The following is a 14529-nucleotide window of genomic DNA, read 5'->3' as shown; positions in this document are numbered from 1 at the left end:
TTACCCTCTCCCCCCACTACAGAAAACCCCCAGAAATATACACTGCCGCTGACTCTGTCCTCTAGGGTGTGTGTGTAGAGGTGTGGGTGCTTGTGTGTGATGGTTTGTGTACGCATGTTTGTAAAAGTAAATTGTAAATTAAAAAGTAAAGTGTGTGTGTGTGTGTGTGTGTGTGTGTGTGTGTGTGTGTGTGTGTGTGTGTGTGTGTGTGTGTGTGTGTGTGTGTGTGTGTCTGGCTGGCTGGCTGGCTGGCTGGCTGGCTGGCTGGCTATGCTTCCAAGTTCTGTTCAACTCTCTAACCTGTCCCTGTCCTCCCCATCTCCCCAGGTCTGACCCCTCTCCACCTGGCTGTGCAGGGCGGACATCAAGAGCTAGCCAGACTGCTAATAGACGCTGGGGCGGACATCAACGCTATGGTCAGTCAGTCATCACTCTCTCCTGACTAACCCTCTACCTTTCTCACTAATGCTGTTGCAATGGCGGTGTGTAAACCCACCTCTGTCTTGGTTCGCTCTCCATAACAGGACATCAAGAGTGGCCAGAGTCCTCTCATACATGCTGTAGAGAACAATAATACAGAAATGGTCCACTTCCTCATTGAGGTAAGGGCTGTGTGTGTGTGTGTGTGTGTGTGTGTGTGTGTGTGTGTGTGTGTGTGTGTGTGTGTGTGTTGTTGTGTATGTCTGTGACTCAGCTATTTACTGAATAACCTATTCAGCTGTTCTGCTGAAGTCACCTCATCTATTCTCACTGATCTTTGGCTCCACCTCTGTTCCTTTGAGTTTCTCTTTCCTTTCTGCTTTAAAGCTAGATGGTGATTAAAAATAAAAAGATAAAGCAAACAGATGTCTGTTGTTTTATACAATCTTTGTCACACAAATGTATGTTTTGTATTTGTAATGTACTTGTGTGATAGACCTCAGACTTCAGACAATTAAAATCTTAACTTAAAGCTTCAGCACCTTAATTTTTTCTTTTTCTCCACCCTCTCTATCTTCTCATCAATCTCTCTATCACTTTCTGTCTTCCCCTTCTCTATTCCACCCCCACCCTATCTCTGTCTCTCCCTCCCCCCTCTCAGAATGGCTGTGATGTGAACGGCCAGTCCTACAGTGGGAACACAGCCCTCCACAGTGCCTGTGGCAGGGGGCAGGTGGACACAGCCAGGTTCCTGTTGAAGAGTGGAGCTGACAGCAGCCTCAAGAACTATCACAACGACACCCCCGTCATGGTGGCCAAGAACAAAAGGGTGAGAAAGAGAGAGGGAGGGAGAAGGGGGCAGTGTAGGTCTTACAGTTTGAAATTGAGGGGGAGGGAGGGTGAAAGAGAGAGAAACAGAAAGAGAAATGTTTTTGTGCAAGTTCATTGAGATAACTCAACAACAACCCATAGATGAGCAAATCCTTGTGTATCCTTCCCCCTAGTGGCTCTACTTTACATTACATCATTCTCATCTTCAGATTTCTGATTTTCACAGATATTGTACACACAGTAGTAACAAAACAGTGACACACTTGAATCAGTCAATCAATGCAAATACAAATCACACCAGTCATATTACTCATGTAATAACGCATTGTAACTTGCATGAGTCGATTGCTTTGGAGATGTACTGCAGTTTCAAATAACTATTGACATCAATCAGCAGTAGCCCTAGGTAACAAGGACTTCTCACAGACAGATTTTATGGTGTAGTGGCTCTCAATGGTTGTGTGTGTCTTCTCACGTTCTCTTTGTGTCTGTCATTCTTATTTTTATTTCCCCCAGGTGACAGATGTACTGCGGGGGAAGGGCCCCCGAAACCAGAACCCCAAATCTCAGGAGCAGCAGTGTGAGCCAGCCTCACCCCACAGGGGCATACCCTACTCACAGACCAGAGTGAACGGTGAGAACACACACACACACGCAAGCAGACACACACACACACACACACACACACACACACACACACGCAAGCAGACACACATGAAACACGCACACAATGTTTATTGGAGTGAACTCATCACACCTCTGTTCCCCCTGCAGGGTCCCCATCTTCTAACCACAGCCTTGGGCGCTCACCGTCAACCACACCACTGCCCCCTCACCACCATTCCCCCAGGGCTCCTCCTACTCCCTCGCCTCACAACCAATCAACGGATAGTATGTCGGGCCACCAGTCCCCAATAGAGACCCAGGAGAGAGAGCCGCTGCCAATGATGGGCTCCAGCAACATGACAGCAGCTGACATTAGACTCATCCAGAGAGGGGCTGTCTCGCTTCCTTTCTACCCTCAAGTGATGCACCACTCCCCCATGGCTGATACTCGGATGTCAGGCTTTTACTCCCCTGGTGCTCAGAGACTTCTCTATCCAGAATCCCCTGTCATCCTACTGCCTACAAACTTATCTCAGCCAGCCAGTATCATTCCCACCTCTCAAATGACCTTTGGCGAATCACGGCCCTCTAGCCGCTGCAGCAACCAATCAGATGTCTCCACCATGAGTGTTAGCAGCGGGGGCAAAGGTGAGAGTTGACAGAGAGATGTTCCACAATGGATGTCTTATCAGTAATCCTTATGAGTCGGGCTGCTTTGCCAGTTTGAGTTGATGGCTGGTGAGCTAACTCAGAGAAGAAGAACAGAGTATGAAGTAAGAAGGCACAATTGTTTGTTTACTACTGCCAAATGTGCATAGTAGAGATATTGCCTCCAGCACCACTACTACACAGATCTAGTGCTGATATGAATGTATCAAGGATTCAGGGTAGGACCGGGAGGGCCTGACATTATGCCGGAGGTCTACAAACTGGTTTGCTGAAGGTTGCTCACATGTCTCACAAACCTGTACTTGTTTTATATAGACTTGATCTCCTTATTGTGTGTGTGTGTGTGTGTGTGTGTGTGTGTGTGTGTGTGTGTGTGTGTGTGTATTGTAAAGGTCCAGTCATGCAGTGTGAGCCAGGTGTGTGTGTGTGTGTGTGTGTGTGTGTGTGTGTGTGTGTGTGTGTGTGTGTGTGTGTGTGTGTGTGTGTGTGTGTGTGTGTGTGTGAAATAATAAATCTATGGTGTGTGTGTTCTGAATTTCATGGAGACTCTTTTGGTGTTTGATTGTTACCATGGCAAGTTATTTTCACGTTTTTGGCTTATTTGTTTTTAATAGTAAAGTACTTTACTTTGATGAATATAATGTATGTAGATGTTTATTACTGATGCAGTTTAAGAATAAATATTTTTTCTAGAAGAAATTCTATACATCTCCTTTCCCACCGTTAATCAAATTTGAATGGGAGTCTGTGATTGGATATGTATGTGCTTGCGCAGCCAACTGAAGAGCCAGTAGGAAAGAGCGAAAGAGACAACCAGCCTAAAAGCGAGCGCGCGGCCATGTTGAATTGTCAGTTTTCTGAAAGAAGACGAAGAGACAAAAGAATGACAAGTCGGTGGATTTCACGAAAAACTAAATATTGTAAGAATTTGAAGATTTGCTTTCAATAGCTAACTGATAAGTAAACTAGCGAAGACTTTCGATGACTGTAAAGGTAACAATTTTTAACTTGGCTGAAAGGGGCTCAAACAGTCATTCTAGCTAAGCAAACACCAGTAGCTTGCTAGCTGCTAGCTATCGTAGCTAAAATAAATCTGAAATTCAGGTTCAGCTCGTCATTTGAAGTTAACGTTCGCTAACTAAGTAGCAACTCGTATCTCGGTATCGTAGCCGGTCAGCTAACTGAAACTGAACCAGCTAAATACACATTTTCTCAAGTGTCCGCCAGTAAGCAACCTCCGTGCAAATAGGTCTCAACGTTACTTATTTGGCCAGCTAGCTGGTCCTGTGCTCACCAAACATCCTCATGCCAGTTGGCTTAAGTTCAGTCTAAATGCTGAATGAATAATGGAAAGTTCCAGTTCCATTGAATACTGTAAATTAAACCCATGCAAATTAACATTTCGCATTCAGTATTCGCTTGCGTAACACCGGAGACCTTAGTATTTAGAATTTCTGAAAGTCGCATTCCCACATCTGATTCTAATTTTGGCACACTATTAGCAATAGAACGTTTTAGTTTCAGGGATTATTCGGGCCCTTGTTTTAGCTACGTTGGCTAGCTAACGTAGCTTTTAAGTTGTGTTAGCCGACTACCAACATTTCAAATTACTGTCGTACGTTAATCAATTCTGTAATGTTATGGCTGTGATGGACTGAAAATAGTCATGGGAAATTAATTTCAACCATCCTGTTGAACCCGTTTAGTTGGCTAAGGCTAACATACAGGTAGCTTGCAATGTGTGTTCGTGTTGGTTTGAACGGTTTTGCGAAAAGTTGTCCTGCTTTACACTCGACAGACCATTTACTGAAATACGTTCTGGTGTTAGCTATCTATTCACTGTTTGTTTACGATTCAAATACAAATCAAATCGATCGAGTTTGATTTCGGTGGGGCAATCAGCAACCGGTGGCCAACACGGATTCCATATGGAAGCTATCGTAGACAGCCTCAATCAAACAAGTTGTCGAGCCATTGATTCATGGTCGCCTATGTTTTGTTTTTGTAGGGTTTAGAACGGGTTTCCTATGCTAATGATGCTGTGGTGCTTTCAGGTGTCCCGGATTTAAGTTGAAGGTGAATTTCATACAGGAGTTTTCAAGCTGCCAGCTCCTCATGTACCACAGAAACAGAAGACCGAGGAGCTGAGGACAATACAAAACTCACACATTGAAAGCTGGACTGTTCAAGCGGACAGCAGAAGAGCATTGGCGCTATTTTCCTGTCTTTTTTTGGGCCAAGAGACAATTTTGAGCGTCATAACACACGTTGAAGGACTCACAGCACATAAGAATCATAGGAATAGTCCATGTGAATCTGTTCAGAGGACCATTATTTGCCACAGGCCTTTTTGAATGTAAAAGACTAAGAGCACTTGGACTCCCAAAGCGAAGAACCCTACGAACACTTCAGTCCAGGAAAAAAGCTAAGAACCCTACGAACACTTAAGTCCAGGAAAAAGCTTACCAGATCTTTGAACACAGCTAAAAGAAATACAAGAAAATAGAAAAAAAGCTGCAACGTTATTTCAGCAAAAATAAGACTACTCCAGGATAATTTGGGCTACTTTAGAAGATTGAACACAAGTAGAATTCTGAAAAAAAGCCTAATTCACGCAAGTTTATATTTTGAGCGGATATATGATCTATTTATTCATATAAATGCTTATTTCTCCCTATTTTGGGAGAGTTGTCCTGTAAATAGACCGTTTCATACGCCAGCCTCTTCTTTTCAAGAGGTCTGTACGTACAATTGTGTATACATACATTCTTTAAATTAGAAAAGCTAGAGACTTAAGTTTTTAGTTATTCCATTTTTAGAACTATTTTACACGAGGGCATTGGTACCAAGAGAGGATAGACACGATTAAGGAAATATAGTGAACAAAAACAAGAGTTAAGCTTTACACTGTGAGTGACTCCAAGGAATTGGAAAACTGTCAAGCAAGAGCTCCCACAGCCATGGCTACAGCAAGAACAGAGAACCCAGCGTCCCTCATGGGACTGAACAAGCCAAACGGGCAGCTCAGAGGACAGCCCAAGCCAGCTGGCCTTCAGTCAGGACCCCTGGCAGCTGCCCTGCAACCTGGTGCCCCACAGAAAGGAGGTAGCATTCCCCAGGGCAGTGGGGGCATCAGGTGAGATCATTCTCCTGTTGAAATTGTACCATTTCCCCTCCAGCTTAAATGGTACATGCTATGTCTGTGTATGTTACTGTCTGTGAATATAGGGTTGTCTTTTAATTTTAATCTTTAACCCTATGACCAGGTTTGGGGATGACTGGAAGAAATGCCTGCAGCTCCCTCCGAAAGACTGCAGAGTCAGAACCTCAGTAAGTTACAGTGCCTAATTCGTATTTGCGTTGTTGAAGGCATGAGGCAGCTACCTGTACTTGCATTCAAATGCATTACTGTAATGCAAACTCTTGGCATAATAATGAATTGGAGTTCTTGAATGACAAAAGTTTTAGAATGTTTACTAAGACTGAAAGTTTATGGCAATTGTCTGATGTAATATAATGGGAAACCCTGTGGTTTGAGTTATTGACAGTAGAAATGTCATTTGAGACAATGATGTGAGGATTCAATCCTTGATGGCCTAAGAACACTGCCCTCAACCATTTACCCTTTTCTCCCAGGATGTGACGTCGACCAAGGGGAATGAGTTTGAGGACTACTGTCTGAAGCGTGAGCTGCTGATGGGGATCTTTGAGATGGGCTGGGAGAAGCCCTCTCCTATCCAGGTACTGCTCTCTGCTGCCCTGCAGATAGGTGTGTTGCACCCGGACTGTGACTTACCTCGACAGCCTACTGTTGAGCCCTGCTGTTGTGGCCTCTCCTGTTTATAAGCATTGAAGTGTGCGTTATGGCTGTTGCCATGTTTTTTAAAATCTTTGATCATGCGCTTGTCAGTTTTGCCTGTGTATATTGTTGTATGGTGTGTCTATTTGTGTTAACTCACGTGTTAAACTCATGGTCTGACCCTCCACCCCTCTGTCCTCAGGAGGAGAGCATCCCCATTGCTCTGTCAGGCCGGGACATTCTGGCCCGGGCCAAGAACGGCACAGGGAAGAGTGGAGCCTACCTCATCCCTCTCCTGGAGAGGATAGACCTGAAGAAGGACTACATTCAAGGTGAGTCTCAGCAGCTGACACCCAATGCCTTTAGCCACCGTGCCATGTAATGTATGTCCAAGAAAGGATAAACCTATTTTTTTGATTAACCCTTTTTCATTTTTCCTGTTTTTGGTGATGACTGTTTATATTATATTTGGTCACTTTGTTGTGAGTTTCTGTGAAAACACCCCTGTAATTGCAAACACACACTGTGTGAAGATGTGCACAGCCAATATGCATGGTAGGACAAAGAATCTCTAACATATGGCCAGACCAACTGGCGCAGATTCATACACCCACACACACTCTGTGCTGAAATGGGTCTGTGGCACAAGGGAACAGCATGCTGATGGTCCACATTCTGTTTAGCAAGTTGGATGAAATTGAATTATGTTAATTTACTTAGGCCTGTGCCTGAGCTCATCAGCTATAAGTGAAATGGAGCTCTCCAGCACTTTCAGATTCATTTCAACAGTGTAGATCATTGATTTCCATCAGAGCTTTAATGTGGTTGCCGTTTCCCCCCCCCCTTAGCCATCGTGATGGTGCCGACGAGAGAGTTGGCTTTGCAGGTGAGCCAGATCAGCATCCAGGTTGCCAAGCACCTGGGAGGGGTCAAGGTCATGGCCACCACGGGCGGTACCAACTTGAGGGACGACATCATGCGTCTGGATGAGACAGGTACAAATGGATTTGTATTGCTGTCACAAATGATCATCTGTATGGGATATCTGCATTTGTAGTGCAGACTTTCCAGGATGGTGGGCAGTGGTACTCTGACAAATTTAGTGGGATTCTCATACCCCAGTTTTAGAGTGAGTTTTTTTTTGTATGTGTAAGTGGCAATGTTCCACCTTGCAGTAACATAAATTAAGCTTGCGTTAGTTCAGACAGGACACTAAGTCGAACGGCACCGTGTACCCTCAGGTAACGGACAGCCTCCACCTGCCTGTTCCCTCTGACCTACCTACGGGGCAGTTTGATACGTCATGGGCTCCCTGCCATATGCTATTTTGTATTTCATGTTAAACTTCATGCAGAGAGCTATACAGAGCGGAGCCGTGCTATTACGCCAAGTCCAAATGCATTTCCATTTTCATTAAATATGACTAAACTGACGTAAGTGTCCTGACTGAAATATGGATACCTATTGCTTTGCCTCAGGTCTGTGGCTAGGTCCACTCAAGCAGCGTTGCTTTAGTAACTGCTATTGAACTTTGTTTCTCTCTCTTTGACTGAACAACCCATTGTGGCGGCTGATCAGTAGTGTTGTCTCTGTGTTATGCAACAGCAGTGCACAACTCCTTACGATATGGCTTTATGTACTTACTGTTTGCCCCCCCCCACCACCCTCTCTCAGTACATCTGGTGATAGCCACACCAGGCAGGATCCTGGACCTGATAAAGAAGGGCGTGGCCAAAGTGGATAGAGTCCAGATGATGGTGATGGATGAGGTGAGGGTTGTCATTGCTATACCATCCTTCTCATTACCATGGGGCCATTGAAGTTGCTTATTAGTGGTAAAGTACTACTTCTACTAATGCAGAATCTCTTTTTGCCACCTGCTCTTGGATTAAACATTTCCCACTCTCCCCAGGCGGACAAGCTGCTGTCCCAGGACTTTGTGGTCCTGATTGAGGATATCATCAGCTTCCTAGCCAAGGGCAGGCAGATCCTGCTCTACTCAGCCACCTTCCCATGCAGTGTGCAGAAGTTCATGGTGAGAGGATAAGCCATGGGGCCTCAATGACCAGGGCGATGGAGAGAATAGGGGTAATGATGAAGGTTGCATGTGTAGAACACAGAGAAGCTCAGAATTCAGAGGTGGCAGCATTGCTGGTACATCAACCAAACGCGGGGTCTCTTGTTTTCAGAAGTCTTTAAAAAGATTGGGAGTTGACCGCATGCTGTTTTTGCTACGTTTCATTTGAGCTATGCGACAGAGATGTGACATATTACAGCCATACGTTAGTTATCTGGACTGGGGTCAATTAGCAAAGCTGCAAACTGAAAGGATGTTGACTGAACAAGAGTTATTCGGAATAAGGAGTCACGCATTGATATTATTTACAAATAAGTTTTCACCAGTTAAGATGGCTAGCTATCCATTAATTTCTGTGTCACACACAGCTACAGAATGGAGCATAGCAGTTTTGTTGACATTTGTGAGGAGAGGGGAATGTACCACTATAGCTAAAGTTAGTCTTTAGGCGGGCTGGAATAATCTCTTATTGGAAATAACAGGGGTTGGCAACAAAGTGCAGGAGTTATTCTAGCAGTATATTTTCGCAGTGCATGTTCTGAATGAAATATAGTTAAGTGAACAGACAATGTGCAGTGCACTGAACATGTGAAATTCCCATTTGGCATAGCCTAGGACAAATAACTGGGCACGTAAATCAGATCTGTTTATCAATGGAGATCATTTCAGGTCATTATTGAGGTATGGATTTGTACCCACACTATTGCCTAGTCTTAATAAAGCACAGAATCAGCAATAAGAGCATCTTTTTGGCACTCTTTGTATTCTGAATCATGTGCTTTTTTTGTAAAACAAGATCATGAAAGCGACACATACAGTTGTTAGTAGCCTATATCAAAGAGATATCGAGAGAGCAACGTAATGCAAGATGGAGGGTGAACACCTCTGCATTTTCGCTATTTGTCCTGATTCACATTTCCCAACAATGACAAGAGTGCCACATTATAGCATCAAACATTTCAAAAACCATTAGGTTTTCAGTCATGTTCATCATGCCACATTCAACAATAATCCGCTCTGTTGTAGATAAATTACCTCTTAAACCATTGGAGTGCCAGCAATGGATCATTACATGGTACTGCTGAAGAAGGCCTCCATAAAAGAGGCCCTTTGAACAAATATTCTGATGCTTTGAAACGATTACCGACTAATTGGTCTTGTCACTGACTCGTCTGTTTCCAACCCCCCTCTGCTTCCCCTCTCCCTCCAGGCAAAGCACCTTCAGAAGCCCTATGAGATCAACCTGATGGACGAGCTGACTCTGAAGGGCATCACCCAGTACTACGCCTACGTCACAGAGAGGCAAAAAGTCCATTGTCTCAACACCCTCTTCTCCAGGGTGAGTGTAGCATGGCTAGTTGGGCTTAGACTGGTCTACACGTGTGATGAATAGGTTTACCTTAGACCTGCAGACTTCGGTTGGCTCTCAGGGCTGATGCCACGGCTTTAGTTTGATGGGCTAATGCAGAGATACTGAAAGTGGAGTCTGCAGACCCCTGGAAGTCCATGAGAGGTGGCCAGGGGGTCTGTGGAAAATATCAGGGGGTATGCAATGATTTGGCTCATTAAGGAGCCCTGACCACAAAGTTTGAGAACTGCTGGGTTAATGTGTTTTTGGGTTGCCCCAATGACCTGAGTTAGGTACTTGGTCAGGTAAATCCAGTCTGAAGCGAGGGTTAACCTCATTCAGAATCAGACAAATTCGCCAATTTTGACTTCATCAATTAACGATGAGTATTTTGTCTCAAAGCCCTTCTGTTTGTTCTCCAACAGCTCCAGATCAACCAGTCCATCATCTTCTGTAACTCTACCCAGAGAGTGGAGCTCCTGGCCAAGAAGATCACCCAGTTGGGCTACTCCTGCTTCTACATCCACGCCAAGATGATGCAGGAGTACAGGAACCGCGTGTTCCACGATTTCAGAAACGGACTGTGCAGGAACCTGGTCTGCACAGGTGAGGGAGCTTTTTTAAGTCATGAGTGTATCGGTTGATCGATGAATTTATAGTTGATTGACAAATTGATTGATTGTTCTTTCTTTCCTACTCAGATCTGTTCACCAGGGGAATTGACATCCAAGCGGTGAACGTGGTCATCAACTTTGACTTCCCCAAAAACGCAGAGACGTACCTTCACCGCATCGGAAGATCAGGTGCGTGAGGTGCCTTCTGTGTCCCTCTAGTGGCACAATGACTTATTTCATGTGTTTATGCAGTCATCGTCACTGTCACTTCCAGTCATCACTAAGTCACTTCCGATCTTCCGCCGTTGATTGAAAACCCATCTCTTCAAGCTACATCTTAACAGTCCCTCACTACCCCCCCTATACTAACCCTAACCCTGAGACCTCTTCTCCCCTGCCACCCCCCTGTACAAGTTCTCTCCTGCTAATAAAATATACTTAAAAAAATTAATTTGAAAAAAATTGCCTACTGGCATTACGACTGCCAATGGCCCCTGGTGAGCATTGATTACTTTGTCTTATGATGACTGTTGGATAGATGATTCACTTACGTAAACAAATGTGTTGTTGTATGTCGCTTTGGATAAAGGCGTCTGCTAAATGCCATGTAAAATGCAAATCAGACGTTCTACTCAAGCTCTTTGGCTCCATTATATCAATGGGATCTCCCATGTTGAGTGAAGGTTGATTGAATAGATGGAAGATGGTGTTTGTCAACCTCATTTTCTGTAATGACACAATCTCTCTTCCTTCTTTCCAGGGCGGTTTGGTCATCTGGGTCTGGCCATCAACCTGATCACCTCGGAGGACCGCTTCAACCTGAAGTCCATCGAGGACCAGCTGGTGACCGATATCAAGCCCATCCCCGGCAGCATTGACAAGAGCCTGTACGTGGCGGAGTTCCACTCTGCTGACCCAGACGAGGATGAAGAGATAGGAGGCAGGCACGGGGAACACAGTGCAGCGTAAACGGTGTGGTCCTTTTCTTTCATTATTTTTGTTTCTTTGAGTCCAGTTCTCTCAGACCAGTGTTCATGAAGCAATGTATTTTTAGACTATGGGGACACTGTATAGAGACTCTAGCAGACTCTCCTACAGACTAACCCAGTGAAACTCTAATTACACACACAGTCCAGACAGCGGAGTTCAAAAGGCAAGGAGAAGATGGTCCTCTGGCTCAGTATGGTAGAGCATGGTGCTAACAACGCCTAGGTTGTGGGTTTGATTCCCACTGGGACCATATATACTGAAACATATATGCACTCACTGCAATGTAAGTCGCTTTGGATAAAAGCGTCAGCTAAATTGCATTTATTATTATTATTATTATTAATAAATACATTCCAGACCGGCCTGCTGTTGTGCTGATAGGAGGCATCCACCTTCATTCGGTAGATTAGGTTTTGCAGGACTTCAAGGTACCGGTAAGTGTCTCTCATGCAACAGAATAGCAATCGACACCAGCTAAGACACTGACTGCCAAACAGACACTGAGCCAATGATCATTACTGTGAGAACACTGTTGCCGGCAAGTTATTGACTGTAACTGGTGGATATGAATGATGGCTATCATTCTGTAGCTATAGTATGTTGTGTTTTTGCTACACATTCAGTTTCATATATACTCTGTTTGCTAATATTTAATACACATATTTGATTACATTTGTTCCTAACTTGAGCCCGTTTCTTTTCCAGGAGAACAAGAGGCATCTGGCATTCAACACACCCATCCTCTGCTGCACAAAGACATGGACTACTTTCAGATTTAATATTCTTTTGTCCTCCAAATAAGTGTCATCGGAATGCAACTTGCAGTTTTTATTTTAGTTTTTATTTCTGTTTTTAGTTTACAGCAGTGGTCGGTTTGCTTGGATTTGGCATAGTTTACAGCGGTGTGTTGCTTAGGCAACATGTCTCGCACCCAAACCGCCAACTGTCAATCAACCTCTATCTGGCATTGTGCCATACTGCCAGTGTGTCACTGCAATGGATCATTACATGGTACCATTTGTGCTCTGTTGAAAAAGGCCCACCCCACCTGTCAGGTTCACCTTCTGTAGATTTATCTCTGAGCAGGTGGCATGCGAGGAAACTTATTGAAACCAAAGCTGAACATGTTTAAAAGAGAATATGGATTAACTCCAGAAACCAAAATGACCCTCTGCTTTGACGGCTGTCAGAAAGCTATCATGGTGCTATATGGAGGGCCTAGACCAATGTTGAAGATATAGAACTACTTTTTAATAGTCATGTTTCAAGTGTCCATGTAAATGTGATTACCTAAAGGTGACTGTACGGGTCATACGTTAGCGACACTTCCACGTGTAGTTCATTTTGTCATTGAAGCACACAGATCCAATGATGGGTGTTGATCAGTTTACGGAATGTTTATTTGTTTGTATTTTATGGCCTCTGTAGTCCGCTATAGCACCAGATAGTTCCATAACTCTCTAGGTAACAGATTCTCATGACAAGGAGTTTTAGCCTGACATGTAGAAAATGGCCTTTATCAACAGAGCATGCATTTCACTTTGATGTGCAGACCCCAAACCCCATTGGGCACCATGCTGAAACCAGCCATCTTTCTGTCATTCTGACTTTGCTGTTGCTCTGACACACTTCCTCTCGTTCACTCACTCAAGTGCCTTAATCAAACCTCCACTCCTGGCTCATACTGTAGATCTGAGAAGGTCCGTCTGTCTCTAGTACGGGGCACAAGGAACTAGGTCAGAAGCTCTGTTTCTAAAAGAGCTTCTGTGAATTAGTTATTTCGCCCTCGCCTCAATCCAGTCTTAGTTTTGTTGTGTCTTCCAAGAATCTGACTCAGTTTGTATAGAAGCCCCCCCCCCCATCCCAGTATTTACAGTATGCGCTTCCAGACAGCCACCAGGAAGCAGGAGACGTCACACAGGGAGAACCTGTATCTCTGTAACACAAGAAATAGTTTGTTTCGTTAATGGAGATCTGTAGGTGGGGAATCTCGGCATCGCATAATCCTCTTTTCTGAAAACAATTGTGCTATGAAAGAGTTGCTGTTTTTCCTCTTTCCTATAGCTGTGTTATATCATGTGACGATGTCATGGGAGATTTTTTTTAACGAGGGTAGGTTGTAGCAGTTATCTCCTTGGCCAAAGCACAGTATTCTACGCTAAATCATAAGGCGTTGCCAAGTACGCAGGGGTCACTGGCAAGTCATTTTTCGCAGTCTTCGTCCATAGCGCCAAACATAAATAGATTTGTCTCAACATGTCAGGGATTCAGAAGATGGCTGGCCTTAGCATGGTGTCCACCACCAGCAGAAAAGGGACTATTGTAATGCAGCTAAACCCTAGTATGACCTCCTAAAATTTAAGAGAACTGTTTGTTTCTCCAACTCTACTTCTGGAGTACCACTGTTGATGCTTGTGTTTGGTTAAAACTGATTCCATGATCAATTATCCTCTATTGAGGCATTACTTGGAACAGCGAAATGGGACTTTGATTTGATCGCTGTGAGATGTTTGTGTTAAATTATATGGAACAGTGAACAGCATCACCAGGGGGACTCCAGGGCTTGGGCATGGAGACATCAGTAAACCTCTACATGTTGTTATTGAGTGAGGTTGACAACTTGTGAATGGTAACTGCTGTTGCTGTGTGAACCATTGCTGACCATTTTATTATGTCCCAACTGAAGTCTTGGTAAAGTAATATTCCCATTACATTAGTCTTGTGTAAGCAGAGGTGATATGTCAGGTTTGATTGGAGGATGGATATGCCAAGTTTTTTTTCTTCTGCAAATTGTGTCAATGCCAGCGCCTCCAAGGAATAAAATAATGTCCAGCTGATTCTCCATTCCAGTGTTTTTTTATGTGAATTAATGCATGTGAAATGTTACAATTGGGACAAAGTCATTCTGTTAGCTAGCTACAATTACTTAGTGACTTCAACTGTTTTTTTTATTATGGCTGTACTAAGGAGAGAGAGAGTGGTTGAGAAGTTTAGGACGCATACCTCCAAACATTTGGTTTAAAAGTGTCAAAAGACAAGGTTACCCTTGGAATGTCATTCAACAGGGGATTGAATGAACCGATTCAAAAAGCCATTTGGGGGATGTCCTAGTTGGATGTCTTGACTAATCGTAAAGAAGTTAGTATGTACAGTAGCCAATCCACGGCTTAGTATT

General features: G+C 44.0%; 2 protein-coding genes across 3 annotated transcripts in view; both read left to right on the top strand.

The window, feature by feature from the left end:
• The window catches only part of bcl3 (BCL3 transcription coactivator), a 17661-nt gene extending 14433 nt beyond the window's left edge, over positions 1 to 3228 (top strand). The window contains exons 5-9 of the mRNA XM_083679712.1: positions 328 to 416; positions 525 to 602; positions 1082 to 1249; positions 1768 to 1885; positions 2026 to 3228. Of these exons, the coding sequence (XP_083535838.1) occupies positions 328 to 416; positions 525 to 602; positions 1082 to 1249; positions 1768 to 1885; positions 2026 to 2516 (944 nt within the window). The 3' untranslated portion in view covers positions 2517 to 3228. The remainder of the gene's footprint in view (positions 1 to 327; positions 417 to 524; positions 603 to 1081; positions 1250 to 1767; positions 1886 to 2025) is intronic.
• Positions 3229 to 3385: 157 nt separating this feature from the next.
• On the top strand, positions 3386 to 14191 carry ddx61 (DEAD (Asp-Glu-Ala-Asp) box helicase 61). Of its 2 annotated transcripts, none has more exons than XM_083678944.1 (13): positions 3386 to 3519; positions 4581 to 5662; positions 5793 to 5856; positions 6163 to 6267; positions 6528 to 6657; positions 7174 to 7320; positions 8000 to 8094; positions 8238 to 8360; positions 9613 to 9741; positions 10176 to 10356; positions 10452 to 10553; positions 11125 to 11336; positions 12060 to 14191. In XM_083678944.1, the coding sequence occupies exons 2-12, from the start codon at positions 5487 to 5489 to the stop codon at positions 11331 to 11333; spliced, it is 1461 nt and encodes a 486-aa protein (XP_083535070.1). In that variant the 5' UTR covers positions 3386 to 3519; positions 4581 to 5486; the 3' UTR covers positions 11334 to 11336; positions 12060 to 14191. The 2 variants fall into 2 exon arrangements, with proteins under 2 accessions (XP_083535070.1, XP_083535071.1); XM_083678945.1 differs by having other exon boundaries at positions 3388 to 3446.
• The last annotated feature ends 338 nt before the right edge of the window (positions 14192 to 14529 follow it).

The sequence above is a fragment of the Argentina silus genome, assembly GCF_951799395.1.
Source record: "Argentina silus genome assembly, chromosome: 10".
Taxonomy (NCBI): Eukaryota; Metazoa; Chordata; class Actinopteri; order Argentiniformes; family Argentinidae; genus Argentina; species Argentina silus.
This window is presented reverse-complemented; position numbering and strand designations above follow the sequence as displayed.